Below are 14,879 nucleotides of genomic sequence, written 5' to 3' on the forward strand. Positions count from 1 at the left end.
TGCACAAAATAGTTCAATGGTCGTTAATGGTATCCGATTAATTAGTATTTGCGAGCCAATGCAACATTTAGTTTAAGAGCATGTATATTATTCAAAACAGTATCTTGTGATGTAACAGTCTGTGTAATTTATATATTTAAGAAGTTATTCTGGAACTACAGAAAAAAGTCCTCACGGTTTACTTTAACAGTAATTAAAATTAATTTAAACTGAAAAGTCCTAAAATGTATGTTAATTTTGGTATCACATATTGACACATTTGGAATAAGGCAAATAGTCGCTAAAAACTATGAGTAGTTATGATAATACATCTTATGTCTATAAATATTAGATTCCTTTTCGAAAAGTATACGTTAAATGCTATTCGAAATTTACTTTGTCGTGGCAAAGCCATTGAAAACTGTGATAAGTCTTTTCAAACTGTATCAATTTCAATTAACATATGTATTCATTTCAAATGTCATATTACCGTTTGTATGAGTCTTTCCATCACATTACATTTGCTTCTGGGGGTCTAGCACGAAAATTTGCGGGAAAAATATTCGTAATAACATCGACAAATTCGTATTAGTACAGCTCCTATCGAGCGTAAAGTACAAATTTTATCGATGACACTATAAATACTTTCTCACAGATTTTCATGCTTGGCCTCCTATTCAGCTATTTGAAAACCTCTATACCAGGGATTTCCAAAGTGTTCGAGGGAGACCCCAAGGGGTCGATATCGAACTTAAAGCATTGCCAATTCTCACTCTGTTTTATATTGACCTAAGTCAGAATGAAAAATAATAATAATTGATCTTAAAAGTAAGTAATTTGGTCATGGGGGGTCTGAGATAACAGTTCATTTTGGAAAAGGGGTCACTTGTCAAAAATAGTTTGGGGATCCCTGCTCTATACCTTCTGCTTAAACAACTTTATAAAATATATTAAAAAAGAAAGAAATAACAATATATTTTTATGCAGATGGTTTAGTTTAGAGACTCGCGGTTAAACAATTAGTAAAGTCTATATCCGGAACATATGAAAAGGAAAAAAAACAAATACAATGCACAAATGGAATTTTGAAACTTTAAGATAGAATTCATTTTGTCCATTAATGATGTTAAGGAATTTAAAAGACAATTTAATTGCGTATTTAGGAATACTGTTCGTTAAACTGTTTGATCAATAGAAGGATAGCTGAAGTTTCTGGGTTAAAAAAGTAGATTCCAGTAGATTTGTAACATTAATGGAACACCATATTGATATTTTACACAGTATAAAATACAAGTTACTTTTACATTAACTAAAAACATGCAAATAGTTATATAGTTGAAGTAAAGTAAATATCTGATTACCAGCTGTTTAGAATCGATATAATTGAAGTTATTTCTTTCGCGATTCAGATCGTTTAGAGCAGGGATTCCCAAATATTAATGCATTGCTAATTCTCAACCTGTCTTCTTTTGACCTAAGTAGAATGAATAATAATAATAATAATAAAAATGTGAGCCGTCACGGGACGCCTGGCAGATGTGAAACATCGTGTGTGTACAAGTAATATGCATAAAAGATAATATTATTAAAATAAAATATATATACATATGTATACCTCAGTATAGCTTGGCGACCCGTCGCCACACCGTACACTCTACTACACATAAAATATATATATGTATACCTTAGTATAGCGTGGCGACCCGTCGCCACGGCAAGCGTCGCCACGCCAACAATTCGGTTTACAAGTGATCCTATAGATGTTTCACATCAATAATAATAATAATTGATCTTAAAAGTAGGTAATTTGGTCATGGGGCGTCTGAGGTAATAGTACATTTTGAAAAAGGGGGTCACTTGTCCAAAATAGTTTGGGAATCCCTGATTGCTTGCTATAGGAATTGAATTATAAATATATAATTTAATAACAAGTACAAGTGATAATTAAAATAATGTTTGTTCAGTATCACCTTAATATCCCACAACGAACTAGCTATTTACTTTGCTGTCGTCTAACGATATTCTAATATTCTCTTAGAATTTCAATAGCAATGTTTTAAAGACAATAAGTTGATAGTTCGATCACTAAGTGGTTGATATGGCGTCGAAAATAATCCGTTCATTAAATAAAATTCAACTATCTGATAAAGAATCTTAATATGAAAGCATTATATTTAGTAATATTTTTGTGAATAACACTCATTGCCATGTTTTAAATTATTTTTGCTTCAATTATATTTATGAAGCTTAGTCTCTGAATATAACATTATGTTATTTTTACTAAAGACTTACAGAACTTATTGCTTTTAACAAAAAAAAAATCTTAAAATACATCAATTAATAAATCTAAATACAGCTTGCTAAAATTGCTTCAGCAAGTATTCTAGGCAAGCTAGACATTAATATATACGCAAATCTGTATGAGGCAAAAATACTATTTTAACCAATATTAAGTCAAATATTCATGATTGCGTTCGCTTTCGCTAGACTAGATTATAGCAATTATTATCATAATAAACTGTACTGATTTGTGAAGTATAATTAATTAAGCACAACACGTGTACAATAACATGAGACTTACGTTCAATGACGTACGGTTGATTGGTCATGAGGACCCATAAGGAATCACCTGTTAACAAGTATCGTCTCATGCACTTTAAAAAATTGTAATGTCAAAGCAGTTCTCTTCTTAAACTATTGTACATGTGACAGAATCGGTTTAAGGTGTCATGTTATTGTGCACGACTAGTAGTAGTGTACTCATCGTTACATATCAAGTCGATCATGTTATTATTAGCTCCAGAATCCTCGATAGTTGCGGGTTCGAATCTCAATTAGTTTATATTCATCAAGTTTGTTGATTTTTAAGTACAAAAATGATTTAATACAGTTTTGTATTATGTACTATATTCGTTCAATTACGACCGTTTATATAATTAATAACTAATACGTGTAAAGATTCAATATCTATGTCTTTCGAATATTGCACGTGAATGTGTAAAAATGTAACATTTACTAGTATTTTAGTCGTATACATTTTTTACATCCTATTAATTCATATATTATGTATAACTTGTGCGTATTCGTAAGTTTCATTGTACATATATTATAGTTTAGTTATATCAATAATTTCAATGACTTGTAGCAAACCTGTATTTCCATAATATAGTTAAAATATTTTGACAAGTGAATTTTAACCATGACTTGTTATAATTTTACTTCGAAGTTCGTCCTAGAAGTCATAAATGTAGTTACCATCTTCATATGGGATGGTTAAAATTTATCAATTTTTGTTTGCAATTTGATCATTTTTTAAACATTCCATTATTGTACTTACATTTCTTTTGAAATATTTTTTTTGTATCGTCACAAAATACGTCGATAGAAATATAAACTAGTCAGTGCCGAATCATTTTATACAATATTGTTTGTACACAAAAGCATTCCACATTTCGTAAAATTTAACCAAGCCACAGCCTTCTCTTTAGCTCGTGCAGAAATAAATATCTCTCTTCACTCGCACATACATGCATGGAAAGACAGGTCTAATCTTTTAATCTGTGGCTAACTCTAGGTGAAACTGCACCAGGCTATAAGTTATATACTTGTGATAGCCGGGAAGATATATTTTATTTTTCTCTCGCTCGCTAAATGCAAGTTTAAATCTATCGTCACATTTTGCAAGACAGTTTTAGTGACATATGTGCCAAACGAGGAGAGAGTACTTTGGAGGGAATTTATTCGTAGGTATTATTTTTAAGTATAACTCTGACTGAATATTGTAACATTCACAGTGGAGGTACAATCAGCGACATTAGACGTACAGCGAAGATTAGATAATTTGTCTATACAGAGCCTGAATACAATTCAATTTTAATCTTTACTACAATTTATGTCATTTTTATTGCCATAAAAATAATTATTTTGAGTTCAAAAACATGGACAGGTCTGCCAAATCCAACCTCATTAACGGATTTTATGCAGCTTTTTTGTGTAATAATTTAATAACTTGTAACAGGAAATACATCTCTTTTGCTAAAATAAACTCTAATATCAATGTCCGCTTTCACCTTAATGCCGCTGACTGTACACTAATTTAGTTTCACTCCTATAGGGTAAATATTTTTGATGAATTTCTTAACCGTATTTAGATATTAGGTATTGTTTAAGTTTTGGATATTTTTTGTGATCTTCATATGCTTAGTGATATGATAGTATTTATCATGTTTTATACAATTATTTAACATTTTAGCTTTGTCTTGTATTAATATGTAACCAATCCTATAAATATATGTTACGTCATAGGTTTTATCAGTACAATACGTCAAAATACACACGAATTTTCCGTTGAAATAGTGTAATTTGCTTGAAATTTGTACAGCAAATAATTTGTATAACAGTTTTTTTTTTTTACTTTTAAGTCAAAATAAATAAATGCAGTTAAATTTTGTAGTTTCTTTGGTATTTCCGTCTACGGTATTTCACAGTTTGTTATAAGCGAAAAACCTCTGTTAACGAGTCATTATTTGGTTCCTACGGACGAGAAGAGAGAAACTTCTATAAAACTCTCTTGGATTCTCTCTTATCCAGGTTCCACTGTAGTTGATGATAATCCTACTAATATTCTAAATGCGAAAGTTTGGATGTTTGTTGTAAGATCTGCAGAACGACTCATCAGATCTCAATGAAATTTGGCATTGATACCAAAAAAAATTCTACACGGACGAAGTCATGGGAAAAAAATATATTTATGACAAGTTGAATGCCACAAATGAAAAATCGTCTATAGTATGAAAATATTAATGAAAATGCATTCATATAGTAGTCAGGTACCTTTATTAATTCAATAAACTCTTAAATAAAAGCTGAAGTCAAATGTGAACTAAAACAAAACAAGTAATTTGTTTACTTCAGGTTTTAGTAACAGAGTATATAATGGTGGATTTAATATTAATTAACATTGTATAGAACTAATTCAAAAAACACTGATTGGATTTCGTTGAACAAAATAGATTTATAAATCTTTATGATGGCAACATTTTTAATATATTTGAAATCTTTTAATGTAACAATCCTAAATGAGTATAGTAATTAATTACGTTGGAACTTTTTCTTATTGACAAAGAGGAATTGTTAGAGAAGTGCTGTTTTCATTGTAAGTAATCAACAAACGAAAGTAGTAACAGGGTCTTGCACCAGTATTAATACCATATTTTACGGTATTGCCTATTGTTGGTTCTAAAACACATTGATCTGTCTTTCTCTTTGAAAAAAAAAAAAAAACAAATTGGCATATTCATTGAATTTTGTTCAAACTAACACTTATTTAATACACATAAATTTTATCTAGTTTTTAGTCATATCTTATCATAATGTAATTACAAAACAAAAATATATTAATCATAATATGCAATTAAATTAAATTGTTCAACGAAATAAAAGTATGTAATCCTTAATTTAATTAATAGATGTATGACTAGTTGACTATTCAGATATTTAATGTTTTTTTTTGTATTTAATGTAATGTCAAATTTAGTATATATTTATTTAAAATTTCAATAATTCCAGTTGTCTTCAGTTATTTTAGAAGCATTGCTTCAAAAAGTCATATTTTTATCATCAAAACTTGTATAAATTACATATCAGTTGGTAAAATGTCAGGAATAAGATATTGGCAGAGATCCATTTCTGAATTCACAAATGTCACCTTTCCAGCTGTATTTTCATCTAACCTGAAAATTAAAAAACATAGTGATTATTACTTCTTACATTTTAAAATCATAACATGAATACCTGCATTGAATTAGTACAATCTTACTAATATTATAAATGCAAATGTTTAGATGAATGGATGGATGTTTGTTTGAAGGTATCTCCAGAATGGCTGAATAAATCTTGATAAAATTTGGCACAGATGTACTTAATCATAGGCTATCCATTAAGTTTTTTTTTAAATTCCACATGGATAGAGTTGCAGGCAACAGCTAATTGTAAATAAATTGCAGCAGACCTATAACACCTGTTCTATATTATTATAGTATAGTTTTAGAGCTCAAAGCTCTTTATTTCTAAAAGCTTTTAAAAAATAATGATTTTCATAAAAAAAATCGGTAACTTACCATCCTTTGATCACAGCCCAGCAGCCAGCAAAAAATGCTGGTGAATTTATTATTAAACAAACACCAAGCCTCTCCGGATAGTGTCGACTGAGTAGCCAAATTAGGTTCTTGAGTACCTGATAGTCCATGCATGACAATGTGAAGTTGTTTAAATCAAAAACAATGCATAAATTGTCTACTACTTCTTCAAAACATTTTTTGCTTGCATCTTCCTAAAAATGGTTTAAAAATATTTGCATTAATAATTAGTTTAATTTAGATAGTGCTTACATCTCCATATGATCTTAATATAAATAGATAGTATAATTCTATTAGGAATATGGGAAATATTACATTTTCCTAGATTAAATATTTCATCATCATCATCATCAGCTCACTATACGTCCCCACCGAAGGGCTCGGAGCCTACCCCAAGTTAGGGGTGACTAGGCCATAGTCAACCACGCTGGCCAAGTGCGGGTTGGTTGACTTTACACATATCATTGAATTTCTTCTCAGATATGTGCAGGTTGCATCACGATGTTTTCCTTCACCGTAAGAACGTCGGATAATTAAATATTTGCAATCCAGAAAATAAAAAGATTTTGAAAAAAAATAGTAAACATTATAAAAATAACTATTCAGATCTGGTAAAATATGATGTATGGGACTATTGAGATAAGAATGTTCTCTTTTATCTCTATGTATTCCATAACTTTGGTACTAGTTCAAAAGGTTATCTTTACTTGAATAAAAGCCACAAATATCTACTAACCAAACAATATACAATAAACTTAGTAAGATCATCAATGTTCCTGTCACTTGAACTATGATTTTTGGCTGGAATGTAGATAATTGGTCTACCAATAATATCTCTATGTCTTAGTACTCTTGCTTTATCATTATATTTTTCGATTAATTCTTTATTTTCGTGAAGCTCTGGTACTCCATATTCAGTTCTCCATTTGTTTGTCTTTAAAATAGCCTGAAAATAATATTTTTTTTAAGCGACTGCTTTCCTTAAATCTATAAGCCATATGGTACAAAACATCTTTATTAAATACATGACAATTAGAACATATTAAATCTGTAAACAGTATTATTTCTGAGTATAACAAATACCTGAAATGCACTGTCAACGCTTTTAAAAGCTCTCAAATATCTACGTAAAGAATAATCATTATGATACTGTGCGGGATCTGCACTAGCAATTAAATTCATTCTCTCCTTTAGTAGTTTAAAATCTTCTTCATTCACTGGTTTGAGTTCTTCAGCCATTGTAAATTATAAAATATCACTCAGTATACCTACACTTACAATAATTAATATATCTGTAATTTTAGGATTTTGTATACAAAAATAGGAAAAATATTTGAAGAAATAAGTACTAGCACTGGTAAATTGCTATAAGAATTGGGGAAATCGAATATAGATAAGCACTGATAAACCGCACATCACATGTCAACGTTGCGTCAACTGCCAATGATGTGTCAATACGTCGGATTCGAATTGGACAGATAATCCAAGTTTTAACGATTTTATCGATTTGCAGTATTACAATAATATATTGTAAAGCGAAAAGTATTTATTTTCATATCACTGTTTATTTCTGAGTCATGTAATGTGTGTCTCAAATTAGTAAAATATATATTTAGGAATATTAAACAAATGCGATGTAAAACAGATAGCTCATTAGGGAGGGATTTTGATCTCACACCATTCCACTTCTGTGTGGAGGTACGTAATTATAATTAGATACCAAAAGCTATCGTCCTCGACTCCGTCCGTAGCCTATGTGTTCTTCCAGACTATGTTCTATACCTATGCGAAATTTCATCGAGATCCGTTTGGCCGTTCTGGAGATACCTTCAAACAAACAAACATCCATCCTTCCATCCATCTAAACATTCATCATCATCATTTATAATTTATTCGCATTTATGTTTTTAATTAGTGTGGTGATTATTTACCATCATCACTAACGTAATACGAAATATCTAAGTTAAAAGTCAAAGTCTAAAAGGTATCTACTTTATCTCAAAATCTAGATAATATCGTACAAAGCGCTTTACTTCTAGGAATCTGATAAAAGAAATTCATCTTATATTATTTTTCAGTACTTACGATATAATGTATTAAAATGATATGATATTTACACGTTCTTAGATAGATTAAAGAACTCATTGGAAAGTTGTAACTATTAATTTTTACAGAAATATTTCCTGTTGTACCGAATTTTAAATCTGAATAATTTCAGCGTAAAATATAGCTTCCAGTCATACAACTTTAATGGTCATAAATAATAATACAAATAATTTGTCACTGAAAAATTAAGGCCCATCTGGCTCTCGTATTTTTATTAGAACATACAAAAAAACATTACAGTGCTGTGTCGCGCCAGGATAGCATAGCTAAATGATGTATCGGCTTTTAGACGATTTTTACGTAAAAAGTGTTTGAAACAACATCATGATGTATAGATGTTTAGTATAATCAAACACCTGCGACTTTTTTCACTAAAATGAAGTTGTTGTAACTTTTAAAAATATAATTTTTAAAAACAAAATTAAGATAAGCAAATAATCTTTTGAATATTTAGACAAAAGAACCGTGATTTAATTTTATCCTACCATTATTTTACTGAAATAAAACAATAGAATAAAGTGTTCATATGTAATTACTTCTTTCTGTACTTATTTGTTTTGCATTTATGTCAGAAGACCATTGACAGTGAACGATGGGAGATGTCCGATGACTCTTCTGAAGTCGGCGATTGTGCAGCAGAAGCTGTAGCCGATGTCGACGCGATCGGGTTGCCATCTGAGCCAACTGAAAGCGTTGTTGTTGCGGCAGCGGTCGGTGCAGAACTGCAGGTTGCGAGTCTCCGCCAGGGTGTAGTGAGGGTTGTTGATGCTTATGAAAGCGGTGCCCAAACGCCGCGAGGCATCGTACGCAACCTTGACAATAATTTAAATTTAAACACACTTAATTTCGTCTTTCTATTAATTATTGTTTTGATAAACCAAGAATATAGAATAATCCAACGTCTTCTAAGAATTTACCTTATAGAAGTACTGAGGAACTGGTATTTGGTTGTTGTTGTGAAGGTAGATGTCAACAAAGCGGTTGTTAGCGTTGCGAAGTTGTGTCACTCCGAATGTACCAGTGTAGATAACCGTGTTGTAACCAGCAGCTCCAATGCGAGCACGAAGATTCTAAAAGTTGTTGGTCATATATTAGCGAGTTTTGGCAAGAGAGCTAATTTTAAAAATTAAAATTAATGTCAATAAAGTACATCAGCTAACCTGCTCAAGGCTGTTCCAGTTACCAGCGTTGAATGGCTGCCACTGAGGAGCACAGTTGATGAAATAGAAGGTAGCGCGCTGCCCGGTCGCGAATACGAAGTCACTCTTGGCGGCAAGGTGGCCGCGTGCCAGGAACTGGTGGCTGGTTACGTATTTATTGGCCAGATCGTTGCCCACAACGTTGGCGATGGCAATTTTCTGTTGCGCTTGTGTGTATCGGTTGTTAACGTCAACGCCAGGGAAGAAACTGCCGGCTAAAATTTAGATCGAAATTGTTACATCGATTTCGTATTCCAAGCAAAACTGTACGTTGTAAATGTTTTGCACTATTTATAAATAAAATACTTCATAAATCCGAAACGCACCCAACCAACTCGGTCTGTCTACACCGGTTTGATGTACTGCATTTTCTCGTGACTGATCGTACCATGCGTAGAGAACTTCCAAACGCTTCTGGTCAAAGCAAGACCAGTACAGTGGGTAGAAGACGTTGTTTACGATAAACCCAACCCTGTAACGAAAAGAAATGTTACACATTGAAGTATTAAGCTTAATTTTTAGATAAGTACTACTCAATACCTAATAGTCAAGTTGTTGTTAAAGCAGCGTTGATTCGTTCCTTGTGCCTCGTGATGAGAGTGACTAGAGCAAGTCAACTGTCCAAAAGCACCATTACCATTCAACCAACCTGAACCAGAAACTAGATTGTTGTTGACACATGTCGCGGTCTAAAATATAAAAAATTCTCGCATAAAACACCTTCTTTATTATCAACTACATATTTAAGTAATAACGTACTAATTACATGAGTTAATTATTAAATGTGTGTCCTTTATCATTTTACTTACACCAACATTGACGTTCTTAGCAATATTCGGGTGTCTGATCGTACGTCCTGATCCGGTGCAGGCAATGATGACTTGTTCACCAGAGTTGAGGCGAATCTGACCAGAGTTGCCATTTGGCCTGAGATAGTTGTTACGATGAATGTAGACTGGCTGAGGTTGCCCGAGGTCTCCGTTAATGCGGAATGTGCACCCTGTATTTTCAGTTGCATGTGTAAATTAGACATCAAAAACTTTTTCCTCGAAATATCATCACTTTCTAAATCTAGATTGACAATCTTTTATATGATGAATATTTTATATGATGAAAACGAATAATGAAAACAGTAAGATTAATTGAAATGTTGACTAAAAATTACCACTACGAGCGTCGAATTGTGTTGCGTTGCCATTATTGCGCTGTTGAATGTCCAACCATGAATCTAAGTAGTCCTCAAAATCATCTTCGTTAAGAACCAAAGCGAGTTGGCTGGGCTCTGGCAAGTCATCTAGGTTCGCTGGTAACGACAAAGCCGCAGCTATAACTGCTGCAAGCACAAGGATAAAACGCATTTCTGCTTTTTATGCAAAAAAATTAACTAATATTAAATGCGGCTGATCAAACTGGCCATTAGCGTATAGAGATTGACTGTCGGTTACAATAGAATTTATATTGGTGATGATATCTTGATGGGTGAGGGCGAATTAATTCGGATAATATGTGATAAAGATTAGATTAAGCCCATTTAATTAGTTGATAAGACTACCATGAGAGCAAAGTGTATTCAGATACGTTCGTGGTCAACTTATATCAGGTAAATTAGGGGTGTGCTAAGAAAATGTTCAAATAACATTAGTCGAGAAGCGAGTCCACTAAATAACGTACATGTATCTTAAATAAAAAAAACAATCTCAAACAAAATGCACTAAAAAGTGACAAAATAATATCATGAAAAAAACCCACGAAAGTAAGAAAGTTCTCTTCTTTGTTGTAGCATGTCTATATTGTATAATTAATATTTATTGTTATTTCGCAGTCGATAGTTTATATCTTTCAAACTACTGGTCAAAATCAGGTAGTATGAAAGGCTAACGTAATCTAAATTTAATAAACATATTTATTTGGATAAGGATTCATACCAAATACAATATAATAGCGCCGTAAGTCTACGACGACGCTGTTATTCGTATGCATTTTAATTGACGTGTCTTCAGAATAACATGGTTATTGGGGACATCCGTAGATGATAGATGTACACCACCGAAGACTTTTATTTAGGAAATTTTAGGATCTATAATTTCTCCATACATCATTTTTATGTAGGTCATATAGTTTGACCTATGTAAGTCAAGAAAGCAAAATTGTGTTTTTCATTGTAACGCGATGTAGCATTTTTCGTTTCCTCGAAATTTTGTTCTTTCGATATCTCCTAAACTTTTAGACAAAATGAATTAGTTTCACGGGAAAATATAATCTACATTAAATTCTCTTGATAATGAACATATTTATTGACATGAGGGTTAATATTGAACTCGAATAATAGCGTCGGAAATAGAATGAATTAAATTGATGTTTCTAAAAAAATGGTTATTGTGAGAAAACTATAAAAGATAGATTATATGCTATTGCGGACTTTTATTTAGCACATTTAATCCTTACTAATATTATAAATGCGAAAGTAACTCTGTCTGTCTGTCTGTCTGTCTGTCTCGCTTTCACGCCAAAACTACTGAACCGATTTAAATGAAATTTGGTACACAGATAGTCTAGAGCCTGAGGATGGACATAGGCTATATTTTAACGCGAAAAAGGGGTTGTAAGGGGTTGAAAGTGGGGGTGAAAGTTTGTATGGAAGTGTCGCCTACTATTGTTTACTGAACCGATTTAAATGAAATTTGGTACACAGATATTCTAGAGCCTCAGAAAGACCATAGGCTACTTTTTAACGCGAAAACAGGGTTGTAAGGGGTTGAAAGTGGGGGTGGTAATTTGAATGGAAGTATTGTCATTTTAACAGTTAGATGCTTGAAATTTCTTTCTAAGGCTGCTAATTTGATAGAAATAAATATGAAATTAAATTTTTGTAAAAATGTTACCCTCAAGGGTGCTAAATAACTATAGGGGATGAAATTTTGTTTGGGAATATTTTAGACTTTGGTGAATGTTTTGTTTAGTATGTTTTGCTGTTACCCTTACCAATATTTAGTCTAGGGCCTCAGAAAGAACATAGTCTATTTTTATCCGCGAAAAAAGAGTTGTAAGGGGTTGAAACTAGGGGTGGTGATTTGTATGGAAGTATCGTCATTTTTACAGTTAGAAGCATGAAACTTCTGTCTAAGGCTGCTAATTTGATATAAATAAATATTAAATTCAATTTCTGTAAAAATTTTACCCTGAAGGGTGCTAAATAACAATAGGGGATGAAAATTTGTTTGGGAATATGTGAGGTTTAGGTGAATGTTTTATTTAATATGTTTTGCTGTTACCCTTACTGATATTTAGTTTAGAGCCCGAGAAAGAATAAAGACTACTTTTTAACGCGAAAAAAGGGTTGTAAGGGGTTGAATGTGGGGGTGGTAATTTGTATGGAAGTATCGTCATTTTTACAGTAAGAAGCTTGAAACTTCTTTCTAATGCTGCTAATTTGATATAAATAAGTAAGAATTTCGATTTTTGTAAAAATTTTACCCGTAAGGGTGCTAAATAACAATAGGGGATGAAAATTTGTTTCGCAATATGTGAGGTTTTAATGAATGTTTTGTTTAATATGTTTTACTATTATACTTACTGATATTTAGCTTAGAGCCTGAGAAAGGACAAAGATTAATTTTTAACGTGAAAGAGGGTTTGTAAGGGGGTAAAAGTAGGGGTGGAAATTTGTATGGACGTATCGTCATTTTTACAGTTAGAAGCTTATAACTTTTTTTAGGCTGTTAATTTGATATTAATAAATAGGTCATTTAAAGTTTGTAAAAGTTTTACCCTTAAGGTTGCAATATAATAAGGGAATAGGGGATGAAAATTTGCATAAGAGTAAATGAATATTTTGTAAGTTCCATTTGTTTTGTTGTAATTTTTTATAAGTTTAAATAAAATACCTCAACAACAACAACTAAATTCACGCCCGTAACCCAGAGGGATAGGTAGAGACCAAACACCTACATTTGGTGCGGTCGTGGCACACCTATCTCTATGTCTACATCTATACATCAACGCATAGCACGTCGGTCAAGTAAAATAATAATCCTTAAAAAAAATGCTTAACGAAAACAGTATTTCACGCGGACGAAGTCGCGGGCACAGCTAGTAAATAAATAAAAAAAAAAGCCTTTTATTCCATGCATAACAAAAACTAATAAAATTACAAAAAACAAATATTATTATATATATATTTAACAGCTATTTTTAAGATTTTTCAATTTATTTATAATATTTATATGCATGGACCCCTCTCAGGTGAAGGCCTCCTCCAAAGATTTCCATTTGTCTCTGTCTCTGGCGGTATAAATTCAGTGCGATCCAGCGACTTTTTTAATGTCGTCCTCCCAGCGCGTGTATGGTCTACCGACGCGCCGCTTGCCTTGAGGACCCTCCCATGTAGTTACTTTATATGTCCATCTCTTATCTTTAAGTCGTGCTACGTGGCCTGCCCACTTGAATTTCAGTCTTTGAGCATATTTGAACGCATCCACTGTTTTGGTTATGCTTCTTATTTTTGTATGACGTATTCTGTGGGTTTTTCTTACATTAAGCATGCTGCGCTTCATTCCCCTCTGGCATGTTGTTATTTTATTATAGATGTTATTCATGAATTACCACGTCTGGCAAGCATATGTAAGACATGGCAAAATGCAACTATCCATAATTTTCTTTTTCACTTCTATTGGCATGTTACTCTTCATTACTTCTCTGTAGCTCCAAAACTTATTCCACGTGATTCTTGTTCTCCGCTCCACCTCTAGTTCGTTACTATTGCTATTGAATGTTATCTGCTTTCCTAAGTATACATATTGCTCCACGTATTGTAATGGTTCTTGTTCCAGTGAGATGGTTCTTTTATTACTATTAGTCATTATGTTTGTTTTTCTCAAGTTTATTTCTAATCCGACTTGTCTGCTATTTTCATTTAATAACTGTATCATGAGCTCTAAGTTGCCACCGGTTTCAGATACTAGTATCAGGTCATCTGCAAACCTTAAATGACTCAGGTATTCTCCTTTGATATACAAGCCGTACTTTTTCCAGTCTAGTTGGTTTATAATTAATTCCAATACTGCAATAAATAGTTTTGGAGATAATGGGTCCCCTTGTCTCACTCCTCTATTGATGTTGATCTCGGGACCAGTTGAATCCAGTTTGACTTTACTGACGCTATTTTTGTGTATATTTCTTATAACTTGTATATACTTATCTTCTACTCCGTGTTTACTTAATGCTTCCCATAAAACTTGTATGTGAAATTGTGTCAAAAGCTTTCTGGTAATCTATGAAGTTTATGTAGAGTGGTCTTCGGTTCTCTTGGTATTTTTTAATAATAAGTTCCAGAGTGTGTACGTGGTCTATGGTTGAATACCCCTTCCTAAAGCCAGCTTGCTCTATGGGCTGTCTCTTTTCTAAAGTGTCAGATATTCTTCGATTAATTATGGAAGAGAAGAGTTTATAAACAGTTGGT

The 14,879-nt window shown here is 32.3% G+C and overlaps 2 protein-coding genes across 2 annotated transcripts; both read right to left on the reverse strand.

Annotated features, from left to right (window-relative positions):
* Positions 1–5,555: 5,555 nt before the first annotated feature.
* LOC106708538 (CRAL-TRIO domain-containing protein C3H8.02) lies at positions 5,556–7,548 on the reverse strand. Its single transcript, XM_014500073.2, has 4 exons — positions 7,200–7,548; positions 6,853–7,062; positions 6,099–6,310; positions 5,556–5,711 (listed from the first exon to the last, which is right to left on the reverse strand). Exons 1-4 carry the CDS (start codon positions 7,353–7,355, stop codon positions 5,615–5,617), a joined length of 675 nt encoding a protein of 224 aa, XP_014355559.2. The 5' UTR covers positions 7,356–7,548; the 3' UTR covers positions 5,556–5,614.
* A 1,200-nt stretch (positions 7,549–8,748) lies between these two features.
* On the reverse strand, positions 8,749–10,830 carry LOC106708550. The gene is made up of 7 exons (XM_014500086.2): positions 10,587–10,830; positions 10,231–10,421; positions 9,962–10,110; positions 9,748–9,893; positions 9,383–9,636; positions 9,140–9,292; positions 8,749–9,034 (listed from the first exon to the last, which is right to left on the reverse strand). Exons 1-7 carry the CDS (start codon positions 10,777–10,779, stop codon positions 8,786–8,788), a joined length of 1,335 nt encoding a protein of 444 aa, XP_014355572.2. The 5' UTR covers positions 10,780–10,830; the 3' UTR covers positions 8,749–8,785.
* Between the last annotated feature and the right edge of the window lie 4,049 nt (positions 10,831–14,879).

Source organism: Papilio machaon, chromosome 5 (assembly GCF_912999745.1).
Source record: "Papilio machaon chromosome 5, ilPapMach1.1, whole genome shotgun sequence".
In the NCBI taxonomy this organism is placed as follows: domain Eukaryota; kingdom Metazoa; phylum Arthropoda; class Insecta; order Lepidoptera; family Papilionidae; genus Papilio; species Papilio machaon.

Bases quoted from the DNA above. Each gene is read 5' to 3' on its own strand.
- LOC106708538 (XM_014500073.2), bottom strand. From the start codon at position 7,355: ATGGCTGAAGAACTCAAACCAGTGAATGAAGAAGATTTTAAACTACTA. The intron at 7,063-7,199 runs GTATTTGTTATA...TATTATTTTCAG, and splicing joins GCGTTGACAGTGCATTTCAG to GCTATTTTAAAGACAAACAA. The intron at 6,311-6,852 runs GTTAGTAGATAT...AACCATTTTTAG, and splicing joins AGTTTATTGTATATTGTTTG to GAAGATGCAAGCAAAAAATG.
- LOC106708550 (XM_014500086.2), bottom strand. From the start codon at position 10,779: ATGCGTTTTATCCTTGTGCTTGCAGCAGTTATAGCTGCGGCTTTGTCG. The intron at 9,894-9,961 runs GTATTGAGTAGT...TTTTCGTTACAG, and splicing joins AACAACAACTTGACTATTAG to GGTTGGGTTTATCGTAAACA. The intron at 9,293-9,382 runs GTTAGCTGATGT...AACAACTTTTAG, and splicing joins ACTGGAACAGCCTTGAGCAG to AATCTTCGTGCTCGCATTGG.